Here is an 18,149-nt window from a genome sequence, read left to right on the forward strand (position 1 = left end):
AGCCGGTGTGGCCAGTGCCATACATCATTTGGGATTTGGCTGTGCTTGCTGCCAGAAGGCACACTTTGGACAGGTTTCCACTGAAATAAAGATATGTCGTGGCAAATGTTGCCCTGCCCTTGCACTGCAACAAGCTCTTCTCTGTTTCCCATGGACGGGCAAGCAGAGAATAGTTTCCTGACGGAGCTCCCGCCTAGTCCAGGAAGGCTTGTGCAAAAGAACATGCCCTTCGGTTATGCCACCACAGTAATTAGTAGAAATGTGGGAAGATCCAGGTGGTGCTTAGGCCTGTCTTTGGAAGGACAAGTGGCCTGAATTCAATCCGGCCTCCTGGCCAGAATGAGTAAAAGAGCTATGGCACAATTAAGCAACATGACTCAGGTCTCGTGGTAGAAATCTGCTTTGATGACTATGAAGGTGTCCCTTAGTGGTGCCATCCTCTTTTGCTGGCAATATAGATTGGTTTTTTTGAGTTGCTGTGTATGGTTATAAAATTGGCAGTGGCTAAAAAGGGAACTGTTCATACTACAGTTACCAGAATATACCACCTGGCATAGGAAGGTAGGGCACATCCCTTGAGGGGACCAGTAAGGACCTCGCAGCCTCCCCTTCCTGCCAGAAGGTCTCCATCCCTGCTTCCAAGGCATGGCCAGACCTGACATCAGTGCCTGAAATGTGACTGCGGAAGAAAATGTCTCGAGAGAAACATGGTGTCTTGCTTTCTTTTTTTCTTTCTCCCCTCCCCACCTTTATTTTTCTTTCGTCAGCAAATGAGCGACCAAAGAGAGTTACTACCACAAAAGCTACCACCACTACAACTCCCCAAACCACCACCAGCCCCACCACAACCACCAGCCCCACCACTACCATGACCACCAGTACCACCACAATCACCAGTACCACCACTACTACCAGTACCACCACTACCACCAGTACCACCACCACTACCACTGCTGTTCCTACTACCACCACCACGACCACCACCGCTGCGCCCATTACCACCACTAGCCCCAGCCCTGCCTCCACACCACCCATTACAACTCCACTGCCAGGTGGGTGCCCTGCTGTAGATTGCAAGACACAATCTCCCAACCCACCCACCCTGTGCTTTCTTGGATAGATCCACTAGAGACAAACTACCCCGTCCCTTGCCCTGCCTTCAAGAGCTTGGTCTTGTGTTGCAGTATGATAAGTAGTGTAAGTAGCAGCATTGCTCTTCTAGATGGGAGTGAGCATGGATAAAAATCACATTGCTCATCGGCTCGGGTATTTTCATTTGTCAGCAGAAGAGGTGGTTTGTTTTTAGACCTAATTAATGCAGCAAAAGGCATTGGCGGGAGAGTGCCCATCAATAACCTCCCGCTCAGGGAAGCAGCTGTAGTAATATCCCAGGAAGAGTCTCCCTTGGGAGGTGCAGGTGCTTTAACGGAAGGGCATCCAAGGAAGGGGCAGAAGAAAAAGAGGCCCTTCTCCCACCATACCCCCACTCATTTGCAATCTCAAGTTCCGTTTTTGGACTACAGTTCCCAAGGCTGATTTGGGGAGTTCAAAAAATAACTTTCCCAAGTTCTAATTCTCAGACAGGGTCTCTTAGGGGTACCAAGAATATCTCTATGCCACTGAATGTAATGTATGCCTAGCAGTCTAGACCTATGGCCTGAGTCCAAATCCCCAATCCGGCCTCCAAATTCACTGGGTGCTCTTCAGTCTGTCAATGCTTTTTTTAGACTTGCCCAACCTCAAGATTATTGTGGACATAATACAGTAACACTGCCCTGAACATTTCAGAAAGAAGTTGAGAGATCCACGTGATAAATAGGCTGTACTTTCCCAATATAGCATCATTCTGACCTGTGGAGCTGCGGTTCCCATAATCCCTTGCCGTTGGGCAAACTGATGGAGATGATGGAAGACGTAGTCCCCAGATATCTGGAGGGCACCAAGATTAGGGGAGGCTGCTCCACAATTATAACTGAAAGTAAGCGTCATTGAAATGAAGGCTAGCATCCTGTTAGTGAATTGTGAAGACGCAAGTTGGACATACGCCATCACAACGTTCTCTTATGCTTGTTGCAAAGGTTGCATAATGAATCATGATGAACTGAGCAAGCAGTGAAAAACTAAGGAATGACTAACTTAGTTTCTGCACTGGAGTAAAGGGAATAAATGTGTTGGGTGATTGAAGTAATCATGAGTAAAGTTCCTTTGAAAAAGTTATGTTCCAAAATTCTAATAATAGCTGCAAACATTTGTATAGTGCTTCCCATCCACAAGTGTTTCATTCTCGATACTATTAAATCCTGCACCCTCTTGACAAGAGGAGGGCAACTGGGGAAGGTTAGCTGGGTGCATTAGCCCCAGAAGGTATTGTTTCCACGAAAAAGCTCCTCAACACTTACGGGGGCATTTTCACCATGTTCTAGGTTTCAAAAAAGGCCTGGTGGGCTGAGGGAGGCTCCAGACATGGTGAAAACACCCTCCACATTCCCTAGAGTGTATTTGGAGCATGCTGGGCAAACCCCAGCCCCATTTTTGATCCCTGGTAGCTCTGGGGGCAGCATGCAGCTCACGGACTGCACTTTGCCCATCCCTGCTCTAATAAACAGCTGGCATACTGATGGTTTCTGTATAATGTACCTCTATCCTTAGCCTTTGTGACACTGAAGCATGGATTCTGTGCCTTGGATATACTCCAAGGCTGATGTGATTTTTATCCATGTTTGCAACTTGCAAAATAATAACCGTAGTAGTGGTAAAAACCATAAGGATTTTTGCTGACCAAGATCTTTCGGATTATGCATGCTTTGCTTCCATGTCTTCCGGGTAGTGAACTGCTTTTTTAAATACTGGAAGAGGTGGGGGTGTCAGATGTTTGAATTTGTGCTAGGAAACAAAGTGCAACTTCAGATCTCATTTTTCTTCTTCCTGTGTCTGGATCTGAGCATTTTGTAGGTAATATCTGTCCAACTTTTTGCAAGCTCTAGAGAATTCTCGTTAGTTCCTTGTATTGAGCATAACTGTCAGATTGGGCTGAGTACATAGTAGCCTGAGTCCTGTATAGCACAGTGTAGCATAGTATTTGCACATGCAGAACTGTACTACATCTGGCTATTTGGCACTTCCAGACTTGCTGTTGATCCACTGCAGCCCTCCTCCACCCCACCCCACCATGGACGTTTCATGGCTTGGGGAGAGCAAGGGGATTGGAAAAGCCTTTGGTTATGACCCTGTAGACAGATGCAGACTCGTCCACTGGGTCCTCCAGAGGTTTCAGCAAATGATGTTGTCATTCTGCATCTGGCTATTCGAATGTTGCCAGACACTGTTCTGATTCCCCACACTATCCACCAGCCATGAAATGGCCAAGGGGAGAGGACTGCCACATCTCAATGATAAGTCTGGGGCAGGGCTTTGGTCATTGCTGTGGAAAGAAAGGTACTGTGCCACAGTTTCTTTACTTTATAGTTTAGTAGGATATCCCAGAATTAAGTATTTTGCTTTTGTATCAGTTGAATTTTGTCTATTAAGCAAATGGACAAACTGCAAACTTCTTCACAGATGCATTTTTGATAAACTGAAGGCAGTGTGAGATGGCTTACAAACTTAATAACCTGGGTAGCAGATTACCTGAAAGTCAGATTGAATGCTATGGGAATTTCCCATAGACAGGTGTAAAATCAAGCTGAAATCTACCATGCAGTGGGCATGATTCAGCTCAGTTTAAGCTCTTTTAACTCCATCATTATCTGCAAGACAAATGAAATGGTCATTGATGAAATGACAGGATTTAAGAATATGCAAAGAGCAAATACTAGTCCCCATGTTAAGGTCTGCCCTCTGCAACCAGCCTATTGCCATAGGGCAGCTTGAATTGATTAATCATTTAAAAGACTGCAGCCCCATTTGTGGCAGAAATGGACTCTTAAGGACCATTTCAGACACAACACAGTTATTGCACTTTATGATTCCACTTTAACCATCCTTTGGAATCCTGGGATTTGCAGTTTAGGAAGGGGTCTTTTGAAATTCCCAGGCAGGGAGCTTCCCTATTTCCCCTCCAAATTGCAAAGCCCAGGATCCCACAGTATGATGGAGCTATGGCAGTTCAGTGAATTATAACACTATAACACACTATAGTGTGAAAGGACCCTCAGACTCTATGCTTTAAAGCTCTCCAGGATTTCACAGGTAAGGCTTTTCCTAGGAAGGTGTTTCAGACTGTGCCAAGGGCCACTGTGAGCCTTCCCCTTTCTCTTTTTAACACATGTATCTGTGTGATTCTTTTGTACCCTCTGAGCAGCCACTGTCGAGCAGCCTGCTGATCTCCCTGCTTCTGTGTCTGTCCAAGAGACACAGATCAAAACAGGTACCGTAAAAGAAGGTGGATGTTTCTGTTCTCTCAGTTTGTGCCTGTTTTTTTAGCACACACCAAATGTAAACTGGACAAGGCAGTCCCAGACTGTGCAGAACCATGTACCTTTGGTAGTTCTTTTCTTTTTAAAAGCAAAAGAGCCTTCTGATGCTGTTGGAAGACTGATAGTGAGAGAGGGTTGGGTTATTTTTCTTCCATTGCTGTCTTCCATAAACCAACATGCTCCAGATGTTTTTGGTTGTGGCTCCTATCATCCTCATAAGGATGATGACTGGGATTGATAGGAATTGTATTCTAAGACATTTGGTGGCACGTTGGGTGAAGCTTCTCCCCATGGCTGTGTTGTATTTTATTGGGAAGAAAGGACTGCATCTTTCCCCCAGGGCTGAAAAACATGTGTGTGTGTGTGTGTGTGATGTGTAGTTTAGCCTAAGGAGAATAGGTTGGCCATGTGTTCTTGTTGACAAGAGACAGTCTTCTACCTGAAGAACAAACCAAGCTTTAACAGCTATTTTTGGCCACTTGGGGCTGAAAATGGCAACTGAAAGTGACGTGACATCCCTTCCAGTGTTCCAGGCTGTGCCAGTATGGCCCATGGGATGAGCATTTACTCCACACAGTTGCCAACCCTGTTCTGTATTTATACATTTACATAATATTTGCATGTGCTGATTTATATGTAGCAAAGGCAATTTAGAAATCACAACTACAGGTAAAATAAAGTAATTCTCAGCCCCGAGTGGAGTAGGGTGAGGAGCCATACCTGATACTATGTTCACTGTCCAGGGGCTGCTAATGGAGCCAGGGCTCTCCCTCCTTAGACATCCTCACCTTTTCACTGCTGGGGATGATGGGAGCTGGGAATGATGGGAGCATGGCAAGGGAATAGACTGGAAGGCCCTTGTGGTCACTTCCAACTCTTATGATTCTGTGATTCTAAGTGTGTAGTCTAAAAAGATCTGGAGAGCCAACACTACCCATCCCTGACGAAGAGGATGCTTTCAAAAAGAGAACTGTCCTTCTATAGTGCAGGACACATGGCCACTTATGGTGTTTAGGCCCTGGCAGCCCCTCACAGGGACTAGTGTCCATGCTGGCCCCTTAAAGCCCCCCATCCCAAGCTCAGTCTTTGCTTCTGAGCAGACATATCCAACTACTCCCCAGCCCTTCTGCTCATCCGACTGCAATGCAAAAACAGACATGAATGTCACCAAGGCAGAAGGCTAAGCTTTTCAGGCTAAAGTGAATTAATAATTCCCCCTGTTCTGTAAAGGCTGAGCCAGTGGAGGTGTGTGCGAATGACTAGAAAGGGGAACTGCCTGCGGGGGAACTTTTTATTGTGACTCTAATTAAGCCCTTGCCAATTTGCACAGGGGCCTCTTGGTATTCTAGTTTAATGCCCTATTAATATCAATTGGCTCCTGTCTCCCAGTTCAACAGGACTCTGTCTATTATCCACCTTTAAAGTCTAGTTTGAAAAAAAAGGGAGGGGGGAGGAATGATGGCCCTCTAAATTGTTTATGACCCAGCCATAGCAGGTGGAAAATGACATTTCTATCATTTTAGATTTCTCGGTTGAATACTTCCCCCAATCCTCATTCCCCACCAGGTTGGTCAGACTGAGTTTTTAAAATTAATTTTCCTTCCCCACTTGTTGAATGGGGGAATGGGCATTGTGCAAAGACTGACAGTCAACAAAATGGGAGTAAAACCACTGATGACAAAAGCTCTCCGTGGAACCATTGGGGCTGGCTCTTCCATGGGTGAGGAATCTTTGGCATAATCGGACTTTTGTGTTGCTTTTGCAAGGAGCTACCAGCTCTTCCGGCGTGGCTCCATTGCAAGTCAGCTCCTCTCCACCCAAGGCTGAGGCTGGGATTCAAGGTAAGCAAAGGTGCCACAGATTCACTGAATCCACATGGTGCTTAGGAGTTGCTTTAGTGGCTATCAGTAGAATTTCCCTTTGATTTCCATGCCATCAGCCTCATTTCCACTGGTTCCCCAAAAGGATGGACTTTATCCTTTTATTTGGGCATGGTTTAGCAAAGCTGGACAGAGGCTATGAATTAGACTGTGGTTCAAAGATGGGAAGAGCAAGTCGAGGGTAAGATTCTTGTCCTGGCTTGCTGCTGAGATGATGAGATGGCTATGGAAACCACAGTTCCCCCTTCCTGCAGCTTTATCTTGTTTGTACAAAGAGAAGGCAGTGTGGTGTGTAGATTAGGAGGTGTTTAGAATGCAGAATTACTCCCTTTCTGATATCTAGTCTGTTTTTTGTTTTTAGGTGTGTGTTCAAATGGTATTATTTCATAGTTCAAAGGGACCTTAATGTGTTGCTACATGGGTGGGTGGGTGGGTAACATCACTCGGTGCCACCAATTCTAATCAAAACATGGTACAGTAACCCTTTTGGATTGCATTTCCAAGAATCTCTTAGCCAGCAGTGTCCATGCTGGGAGTTGTAGACCAAAAACGGGAGGGGGGGGGACTTTCAAGGGTCTGCTTATATAAAACACAATCCTTCAAGGAAGGAAGGACTAGAGTTCACAGAGTTTTATCATGTACACATGCAGGGCAGGTACCACCGATTTACTCATTAATAAACCCCACTGGATCTGATGGGACTTACAGGCAAATGTGGCTAAGATTGAAGAAGGCAATTTCTCAGGAATGACTATGCTGCTGGATTGTGGGAATGTGTAGAATCCAATGGGGTGTCCACTGTGTGTCCAGGAATTATCATCAGGTAGGGACTAGATGAATCTGGTGAAAAAGGAACGGGAGCCTTGCCTGCATTGTTTTTTGACATTTTCATGCGTGGGGAGAGAAATGTGTCCTTTCTTTGGACCCATCATGGGTTTGGTTCTGGCTTCTGATAGTTTTCTTTTATTGTGATATACTGAAAATATGGCCTTAAAATGAAGTATTCTTTCCAACTGCTGGAACATCAAGCTGTTGAGAGCCCACCAAGCTCATCTATGGAGAAACCCAAGCCTGTCCCAAAGGAGTCTCCAGAGAACATCAGAGGTAAGGGAGAGACTTAAGATCCCTGCAAAGGCCAGTTGCTGGCAGGAGCTGTTGCACCCATGTCCCACTTGTGGGTGTCTCAGTCATTTGGTTCACCACTGTGGGAATGAAATCCCAATCTGACAGGCATTAGGTCTGATGCAGCAGTGCTATTTCTATGTTCTTGCAATAATCAATGGGTAGGAAATAGCCAGGTGTTTTATTCTTAGCTTATTCCAAGCCATTCCAGTTAGAATTTGAGGATTATTGGGTTGTTTGCTACCAGGCCTAGACTGCCTGGCCTATATTCCTGTATTCAGACATCCTATATCCAGACTTGACTCTGTAGCCATTTCTCCATAGGAATATGTTCCTAATGGATTCCTTATTCAAACAAATGCTTGACACCATGCGTTGGATGGTGATGTGCAGTTCTGGATGCCACATTGTGGGGGAGGGCTCTTGTTGGGCAGGAAAGCAGTTAGAAAAGGACAGCTCGGTGTGATCCTGGGAGCTGGTGCAACTCCCCTGTGAACATTTATCATATTTGACAATTTTTCTTTAGGAAAAAAGTCAAGCAAGGGGGAGCATGAGAATGGTGTTTGAAATGGTGGGTGGCAAAAGTGGATAGGAAATGTGTAGCTGCAAATGCAGAACTGATATTTTCCTGCTGCCCTCTCCTGCTTTTGTTCCCAGTTTACTCCACAGGGGCACAGACTTTTTTGGGTGGGGCCTAGACTTTCTGTTGCATAGATCCTGATACCACCATCCCTTCCCCATGAACTCTCAGGCAGACAAGTTGTCACTCTTAACAGCTCCAGTTTCCCTCTCCTTCTTGATGTAGATGGCTTTAAAAGCCAGCAACATTTGGTTGCCCTAACAATATGTATCCTTTGAGTTTTGGATAGGACAATAGGAGCCAATGGGGCAGGGAACTAAAGAGTAGGAGGCCAAGGGCAGACAAACCAAAGTGCTTCGTCAAGCAGTTGAGTTGTGGAACCTGTTTCCATTGAAGACAGTGGTGGCTACAAACCTGTGTAGGGAAGGAAAAGGAGGCAATGTGATATAAATCATGTTACTGGCTTCCAGTGTCTCCCAAGGCAGGGACTTCATGGGCTCTGCTGTTATTCACAGAATCATAGATTTGGAAGAGAATTCAAAGGTTACCTAGTCCAACCACTATCTGCCATGCAGGAACACACAATCTAAGTCGCTCCAACAAATGTTTAAAAACCTCCAAAGAAGGAGACTCCACCACACTCTGTATTCAGTGTAGCAGTGCATGCCACTGTCATGAAGTTCTTCCCATTGCTCTGGGTCCTATTCTATGGAGCAGCAGCAAACAAACTTGCTTCATCATCAGTATGACATCCCTTCAAATATTTAATATTGCTATCATATCACATTCTCTTCTCCAGGCTAAACTTGCCAGCTCTAATCAAAGGAGATGGTTTCCAGACCCTTCACCATTTTGGTTGCCCTCCTCTGGAAACGCTCCAGCTTCTCAATATCCTTTTTTGATTGTGGTGCTCACAACTGGACACAGTATTCCAGGTGAGGCCTGACCAAAGGAGAATAGAGTAGTACTATTACCTCCCTCGATCTGGACACTATACTTCTTCTACTAATACAGTCTAGAATTGCATTGGCTTTTTTAGCTGCCACATGACACTTCTTTCTGGTGGGGATCTGCCACATTTCCTAGCATTCCTAGAACCCACCCAGGAGGGTTGACAAAGACTCTCTGCCTTGGTCTTGCTCAAAGATTCTCCCATTCAACCTGCTGCTGGCAGTGTAGGAAATCTGCTGCCATTGTTTGCTATCAATGCTTAGAAAACCCCACAGGATGGGAGTCCACACTTTTTGGAGCAGTCTGCTCCATCACTGAACTCTTGTACCATTTGGGCATTGTTCCCAATATCTAGTTGAAATTTCCTCTCTCTTGAAACAGTTTTCTTACATGCTCTTGTCAGGAACAAAAGGAAACCAATATGCTTCATCTTTTTATGTCACACCCTTTAAATACTTCAAGATGCCTGTCCTTTCACCTCTATATCATCTTTCCTTCAGGCTAAACATGCCCATTGACCTCAACCTTTCCTCCTATGATTGATCCTTTATTATTCACTTTTTCCTTTCCTGCAGTGTTGGTGAAACTTTAACTTCTGGTTTCCTTGCTTTACTATTTTTGTAGGGTCAACCCAAACCATCAGTACAGAATTTTTCCACCATATTTTGGGAACAGTTGCAGAAGAAAGTCTGGGGATGCAGTAAGGCTTCGCTTTTTTCAGGGAAACTTGCTTTTATTCTGCACAGTAATCAAAGGCGCTATCTTTCACTTTTAAAAGTAGTTAAAGTCACTTCAGGAAATATTGTAGCCATTGAGAAAACTATGTTTTGTTTTGTTTTTGTTTTCCCCTGTGAAAATGAGACAAGCCAGGATTTACACTCCTAATACTAGATTCTGGGAGTTGTAGTCCAAAAAGTAACATTTTCCAAGCCCTGCTCAGGAGAGTCTTGAATATCTAACCTGCTAAAACATCTGGAAACAACACTACATTCTGGAGCAAATGGCTGTTCCCTGGGCACAGATTACAGGACAGATATGGGTTTCTAGGATATTATTAACTGATGAGCCAACATCCTTTTGATCAGTGAACATTCAGTACAAATCCGTACAGCAGCTGGAAGAAAGTCTAGAGAAATATGTAAAATGTTGGAGCGTGGGGAGGAGGGACAGAAGCCCAGGCAGCATATTTTGATGTGGGATTGGGGATGTTACAAGTATGTCTCTTTTGTGAAGTCACTTTTGAACAATTACTCAGCCTGTGAATGTGATTTTAGGAGCACAGTTGTTTGAGAATAAAGGTTTGGTGATTATGCTGGTTTATACCAGCGGTTGTACTTTTTCCATGCTTGCTCAAAATGGTATTCTATGCTCCTCTTTGTGCCTCTCCACACTGCTGTACTGCAAGCCACTGTAAGCACACAGCACAGCTTCAGATGGCCTTGGGAGATTCTCACTGCTAGTAGCTGCAGGTGATTTGCTTAAGTCTGTGGAACCATATACACAACGGGCACTGAACAAATTCTTTGGCCACAAATCTGCTATTTCCCCAAAACATTTTTGATCATAGTGGAGGGAGAATTTGGTACTACGATTATTAAGCCATTGGGAGTAGGACGCTCCTTCTGATTTACTGAAACTCATCTGGAAATCTACCAGTAGATCCCAATGTAATTTCTGCTCTGAGGCACAGTGCACATTCCTTGCTGGGAAGAAAACTTCCATTTTCCATTGCAACAGCAGAAGAAGGACAAGCTCTCCTGCTGTCTCTACAGAACATTCAGTGGCTAAATTGTGGGCAAAATTGCCTGGCATCATAGGAATACAGAAAGCTGCCTCCTACTAGGCCAGGACAGGCTGGTAGTCCATCTAGCACAAGGTCATGGCTTCTGATGGGTAATGGCTCTCCCAGGTAGAGAAAGAGTCTGCCCTATTGTCTCCTGCCTCATCCTCCCTTCTTGTTCTGTTTTGTTTTCTGAATGGGAGATGCCAGGGTTTGAAGCTGAAACCTCCTGCATGCAAAGCAGGATGGCCAGAACTCATTTGGCCCTCCCCGTATTGCTGGACTGACACTTCCATTTACATGGCCAATAGTGGGGAAGGATAAGAGCCCCATCTTGAATGCTCAACTTGAACAAATCAAGCCAGAGCTCTCCTTGGGAGCCAAGATAATTAAATTGAGGCTGTCATACTTTGGCCACATTGTGAGATGGCATGATTCATTAGAAAAGGCAATGATGCTGGTAAAAGTGGAGGGCAGTAGAAAGAGAGGAAGGCTACATGCTAGATGGGTAAAACTCAATCAGGGAGGTCACAGGCCTGAGTCTGCAAGACCTGAGCAGAGCAATGGAAGACAGGAGGTCTTGGAGATGTCTCATCCACAGGGTTGTCATGAGTTGAGGTCAACTCGAGAGATGCTAACATCAACAAGTAAGAGCCCAGCCGCACGCAGGGGGAGACGCTTCCCCATGCCTATGCTAGCCAGCGTTCCCTTCTCCTAAATCCATTTTCTTCAGATCAGCAGTGGCAGCAGCAAAAGAGAGCAAAGCTGCCAGTTAGTTGGCTGCTCCAGTGCCCTTTAATTAGAAGTGACTCTACCAGGGGCATCTGGGAACACCCCCCCAGAGGGGCCAATCGCAGGGCGAGAGCAATTAGGCTAATAGGCCATCCCCATTTGACATACTTAAACCTAATTAGTTGATCCTTTGGTTCTTAAACCTCTTTCTTCTCCTTTGCGGTTCTTCTCTTATCTCCGTTTGGGGGCTAAGCCAACTCCTCGGCAGACTTTTATGTGTTGTACTACCTTGGCCCTGAACTTGCAAGGATGCAGGATTCAAAAAATACTTTTTCAAAGAAAACAAAAGAAAAGGGGGAATTTTAAAAAGCAAGCTGCTAATGTCACCTGCCAATAGTGGATAGGGGACAAGCACAACTAGGAGTAGTGTCACCCACTATTGTCTCTAATGCCCAAGTCTCTTAATGCCCACACTGTGAGACCAGAGACAAGGGCCAGTTAGGCCCCCTCAAATCCTGACCCTGGCCTGGACCACTTGACAGGGCTGGCCCTACTGTTTGGCAGAGTGCAGTGCCTGCCTTAGGCAGTTGATTTTGACTTTTGTGAGAGCATTACAAATTGTTACTTCTTTAATGCACTGTGATTGGGTCATCAGTGCCAAGAAGGGTAATCATAGAGTTGCAAGAGAACACAAAGGCCATCCAGTCCAACCCTCTGCCATGCAGAAACTCACAATCAAAGCACCCCCTCCACACACACACACACCGATGGCCATCAAGCCTGTTTAAAACCCTCCGGAGAAGGAGATTCCACCACTCTCTGAGGCATGTCTTCCACCCTCGAACATCTCTTACTGTCAGAGAGTTCTTGCTAATGCTGAGGTGGAATCTCATTTGCTGTAATTTGAATCTCTCGCTCTGGATCCTATTCTCTGGAGCTGCAGAACATAAACTTGCTCTATCTTCAGTATGACATCCTTTCAAATATCATATCACCTCTTAACCTTCTCTTCTCCTGGCTAAACTTACCCAGCTCCCTAAATCTGTCTTCACAGGGCATGGTTTCCAGACTTTTAATCATTTTAGTCACCCTTCTCTGGACATGCTCCACTTTGTCCACATCCTTTCAGAATTGTGGTGCCCTAAAATACCTCATCTAAAATGCAGAGGGGCAAAACCAGGACTCTCCGTGTTTCCTGATTTTGCAGAAACGTGGAAGGGACTCAAAATCACTTTGCTTAATCTAGCACCATTATTAAGATATGTTGCTAGCCCTTGTAGATTCCTTGCACTGCAGAGAAATCCAGTTTGTCTGGCTCCTGACCCTCTCCATTCGGCTTGGCTGAAAATGCCAAGATGTTCGTTCCAGCATCGTATGCAGAGAGTGCTCACACCCTGACTCTTCCGTGCAAGAAGTGCAAACCCCAGTGGCAGAGCATTGGGAGCCACAGCCAAGGGCTACCAAGCTCTGATCACTGTGCCATCAAAGAGAAGGCAAGGCAAGGGACTGTCAGGGCCAGTTGCCATGGCAGTTTCCACGTAGCCAGGCTCTCTTTGCCTCTCCTGTGTGGACCGAATCCATCTGGCTCAGAGGGGGCCCACATTCCACCTGTTCCAGAACTGTCATGTGGCAGAAGAGTATCAAGGCTCACCCGTGGCTGCCTGCTGCTTTAATTTCCTCTGATCTGGGAGGCAGCATGAAACCAGGACAAGGGCTGCAGGCACATTCACAGCATGCAGTAGCCAAAGTCACGGCACCTGGACCATGCAAGCCATGGCTGCTAAAGGTTTTGCACTCAGAAATAAGAAAGCAGACAGTCACTGTTTCAACTTGTTCACTTACCACTCAAAGCTTTGAAAGTATAGGAGGGCAGTAGAAAAGAAGGACTGGAGCCCAGAGGGCTGGGGCCTGTACTATGCAACAGCCTTGTGCAGAGAAGGCTCTGTTAGTCGTTTTGAGCCATTCCAAGTCACACACATTCATTTACATGTTATTGGGCATCTTCTTTTAGTAGACAGGCAAGCTTTTACATATGCAGTGAAATCTTAGGAAAACGATGCAAGAAATGGAAGGGGGAAAGCTACCAACTCAGAGTGCATCTTTCTTGTTGTAAACTGTCTTCAAGTCAACCTCAACACATGGCAACCCTGTGGATGAGATATCTCCAAGATTCCCTATCCCCCACTGCTCTACTTAGGTACTGTAAATTCATACCCATGACCTCCTTAATAGAGTCCATCCACCTAGCATGTGGTCTTCCTCTTTCTGCATTCTTCCTCCTTTTCCAGCATTATTTTTTTCCAGTGAGTCATACCTTCTCATGATGTGCCTAAAGTACGACAATCTCATTTTGATCATCTTGGCTTCCAGGGAGATTTCAGGCTTGATGTTGAAGGACCCAATTGTTTGTCTTTTTGGCTGTCCACAGTATCCTCTTCAGTCATCTCCAGCACCACATCTCAAATGAATTTCAATTTGAGGGTGCATCCACACTGTAGAAATAATGCAGTTTAATGCACCACTCTAACTGCCATGGTTCCATCCTACAAAATCCTGGGGTTTGTGGTTTCGTGAGGCACTCTTTGGCAGAAAAGGTTAAAGACCTTGCAAAACTGCAAATCCTAGGATTCCATGGGATGGATCTACAGCGCTTAAAGTTGTGTCAAACTGCATTATTTACACAGTATAGATACACCCTCAGTTCCTGGTGAAACAGTGATTAACAAAAGCCAAGCCAGAGCAATTTCAACAGCAAGTGGCAACTTGGCCTTCCAGGCCTTCAACAGCTACCTAACAACCAGTGAAGAGCAAGATGGGTCAGTACTTTTCACATTCATACTTATGGTACAATGTGTATTCCTAACATCTCACTTCCCTGAGCTTTCCCAGAGCTTGAAAGTTACTTCCCAGAGTGTGGAAAGCACATATTCCCATTATCATTCCAATGGCAAGATCCTGTTCAACTGCTAGTAGAGCATAAGACACAGCCTGCTCCTCCTCTTTCAGTTGTGCAGTAGCAGCTATTGGTCAGGAGCCAGACAAACTGGCAGCTACTGAATGGTCACAGGGGTGTTCTCTCGCACCATCCCGCAAAATTTTGAAAGCCTCTCCTTCCCTGGCATCATAGGAGCATCTAGAGGGCAGCTAGATGTACTTCTGGGGCTGATCAGTAGATGCTGGAGATGCTGGTGCTCAGTCAAGATAAAGGCAATGCACAAGGAAGCCCTGGACAACTACTGGTGCCATGCCTGAAATATCACTTATATTGGCAGATTGTTAACTGGCTGCAGGAAACACACAACTCAATTGTTGCAGAAAATTCGCTGGCTGCCACTGTTCTAGGCACAGTTCTGGTTTTGACCTGTAAAGCCTAAAGTGCTTGGATCCTGGTTTCCCTCTTTCTTGTTTCCTGTTTGGAAATGAACAATGTTTTGGGAATAGGGATGAACTCCTTTCCATAGACCCTAGAATAGGGGCCACCCCAAGACTGAAACAATTAGGCCAAATTGGACCCCCAAGAGTCCTGCACAGCTGAGCCCCCGCAGGGATGATCAGCCGGAAGGATACTAAATGATCATTATATTACCACTGCCTTCATAGAACTCAGATTGTTACCATCTTTTGTTGGAGGAAGAAGAGTATGCTTTGAATGTAATGTATCCTGTTTTGTTTTGCAAAAGCATACTTGCTAGTAATCACAATTAAAAATGAACTACCTGCTAATACCGATAATACCTACTAACACACACACACACACACACACACACACACACCTGTAAAAACATGCCTGGGATTCCTTTTCTCTTATCCTTTGTAGTTAGCCTTTGGCACAACTTGAGAGACCTTCTTCCCCAGTGCTCACAACAGTTAACAGGGAGAAGCATCAGAGGGAAACCCCTTCAGCCCTGAGCATCTTGACAGGCACCCAGTTCAGCTGTCAAAATGGGACCCCTGCAGAGAAGAGGAGACTGGCTGAGACCAAGGGAGGCACCGCAGTCCTTTTAGTTGATGGGTGCCAGAGTGGAGCAGGTGTGCAGTTCTGCAGAGTCCTTTTTAGGTTGCAAAGTGGTGCTCCCGGGGGCCTCTCTGCCAGCTGCTTCACTCCCTGAAAGAGCTGAGGCAGGGAGTCTCATCCAGGCCCAGGTCTGTGCCTGCATGTATGGGAGAGGCATTTACAATCACAAGGTTGTCAGACGGAGCCAAACAACACCCTTCACATATTTTAAACCAGGGGTGGGCTTCTCCTAGGGAATTGGGAAGCTGCAGTCCATCTCCATTTTCCAATATGGGGAAATCTCCAGATATGCTGCATGCATTTTGCTTTCAAGGTGAATCAAGCTCTCCAGGAAGCATTGTTCTCCTGAAGAACAAGACATCCCCCCTTTCCTACGTGCACCTGGTTTGCATGTAAAGATGCAGTGACAGCAGCTCTGCTTTTTTGTGTGTAAGCAAGACACAAGGAGGGTAGGACCTCTTTAAATAAACTGAGCTCCCAGAAGCTTAAAAACAAGGTGCAAACTTACCATACACGCGCGTACACACACACACACAGCCTTCTTTACCTTCCAAAAGCAGTGATTTTGCACTGAATTCAATAGCACACCAGGGGAGGGTGTGCTTGCTTCCCCTTTTATATTTATTTTTATGGATGTTTTTGTATGCATTTTAATCTTTATTTGTTTTAAATTTCCCAGTAGTGGGGAGACATTAGCTATAACTTGTTAAAGTAAGAATAGTGGTCATGCCCATCCATGTTTTAATCAGAGGGAATGACTCATTTGACAGCCTATTCTCAGCATGACTCTGTCTGGATCTGGCCACAGCCAGATGCCAGGGCTTGCTCAGGCAGGGCAGGGTAGTCTTTGTGAGGGGCTGGTAGTGGTAGTGCCAAAGTTTTCTTTCTGTCGCTATCACTGCCCAGGAGGAGAATCCACAGAGAATGGAGGCTGCCCCACCTTACCTGAGTTCTTGCTGTTGCCCCAAAGCTTCATGCTAGGACAGCTGTGAGAAAGAGGAACAGTGGCTTCATCACCCCCTTCATTACCAGGGGATAGCAATGGGAGGAACCTGCAGAACTGGGGGGCCATCAGGTGCCTGTTGATGCTCAATTTCAGTGCCAGGCTTGGTCACAGGACAGAAGGCAGTAGGGAGAGCTGGCAAGGCAACTCTGGAATGGGGGATGAGACCCTCAAATGAGAGGATGCTTCCATAAAGTGACCATGTCCTGGGAGGAAAATAGAAGGAAAATAAGATGGGAAGTGAAAGGAGAGCATTCATTAAAGGCTGGCAACAGGCATCAGCAAGGAACTAATGGGAAGCCAAGAGGCAAGGCTGAGAAACATCCAGGATGTAGGAAGAAACCCCCAGAATGCAGGAAAGAGCTGCTGCCACATGGCTAAGGCTGAGCTAAAGTGAGATGCTGTTGTATGTTCCTTCCTGGGCAGAGTCAGTCAAGGGTCTGATGGTGGCCATCTGCTGTTCAGTGGGTCACCCCACAGAGAAGCTCCACTCAAACCCCTGGGGAAGACAGAAGTGAGAGAAAGAGCCTATGTAGATAGCATCCGTCTGTCTGTCTTTAAGTACTTATTCCAATAATCCCAGGTTGCTCACTATCTGGCAAAGAGGCAAGTGGGGGGGGGATTATATATGTACACATCCTACAGTATTTCCTTTCTGGTCCCTCTGGAAACCAGATCTCTGAATTTTTGAGTTATATTCTGTATTCTGCACACTGTGCGTATGCTCCCAAAACTGTGCCTTGCAGTAAATTTTGCCCTAGATCTTCTTGACTGATTGACAGCTCTGTGGTGAAAAGAAGGAAACGCAGCACCGCAAAGAAGGACCAAGCTCTTCCCAAGCTTTCCTGAACTCTGCTAAAAGGTAGCCACAGAAGAATATCTTCACCTGTGGCTTGTCACACTAAGGATATACACCAGACAAACCCTGGTCCTGGTGTGATCTGTCCGGATGACATATGACCGCATCTGCAGCAAAAATGCTGGTTTTAGACCAGTTTAAGAGAGCCCACAGTTTACTCCATAGTTTCCAGGAAATTTCAGGGTTCTCTTGTCTACCTGGACAGTAGAAACGGGTCCAATTTGGCAGAATCCAGTTGTCCAGAGATCAAATGCAGTGCCAGCTCCCTCACTCTGCAATGAGTGGCCCAGAGGAGGAAATGGATCCTCTTCAGAGCCACTGGCACTGCCGCCTTACCAGCCACACAGCTCCCTGAGAGAGCCTGGCCGTTGCCATTGCTTCTGCTGGAGTCAGAATAAGGTGCCCACGTGATCAATGAGGAGGGGATAAACAGACCCCTTCTTGTGGATCATACAGTGGGGCACTCCATTCTGGCCTCAGCACAAGCAGTGGTCAGGGCTAAATTCTTGCAGGGAGCTGCTTGGTTGGCACAGCAGCATTGGCATAGAGATGTGGTGCCAGCCTGGCTGGCCTCTGTGCACAATGACATGGCATTGTACTAAAGTTAGCCTGGTGTATATGGTCATCATCATAGTCAGAGGTCAGTCTGGGGCATACTCCTCAGAATTGGCCCTGGGTTAAGTGGCCAATGTAGGCAATTCCCTGGAGGGTCTTATGTTGGCATCTGGTCCCAAACCTGTACAGGAATGGTGTTTATTATTATTCCAAGTGGGACCCCCAACAAAATGATGCAGTTTGAAGTGCCCTTCATC

General features: G+C 45.9%; 1 protein-coding gene across 4 annotated transcripts in view; it reads left to right on the plus strand.

Moving 5' to 3' along the window:
- Positions 1 to 18,149, plus strand: part of LOC149308181 (netrin-G2-like) — a 98,426-nt gene that overhangs the window by 68,542 nt on the left and 11,735 nt on the right. For 2 of the 4 annotated variants that reach the window (XM_089535268.1, XM_089535269.1), the window contains exons 6-9: positions 768 to 1,052; positions 4,301 to 4,366; positions 6,182 to 6,256; positions 7,325 to 7,399. The exons of 1 other annotated variant lie outside the window; for it this stretch is intronic. In XM_089535268.1, coding sequence (XP_089391394.1) covers positions 768 to 1,052; positions 4,301 to 4,366; positions 6,182 to 6,256; positions 7,325 to 7,399 — 501 coding nt within the window. The remainder of the gene's footprint in view (positions 1 to 767; positions 1,053 to 4,300; positions 4,367 to 6,181; positions 6,257 to 7,324; positions 7,400 to 18,149) is intronic. One more of the 4 variants, XM_089535270.1, reaches the window with a different exon arrangement.

Source organism: Sceloporus occidentalis, unplaced genomic scaffold, assembly GCF_023333645.1.
Source record: "Sceloporus occidentalis isolate IW3139 unplaced genomic scaffold, rSceOcc1.0.p SCAF_8, whole genome shotgun sequence".
NCBI classification, from domain to species: Eukaryota; Metazoa; Chordata; class Lepidosauria; order Squamata; family Phrynosomatidae; genus Sceloporus; species Sceloporus occidentalis.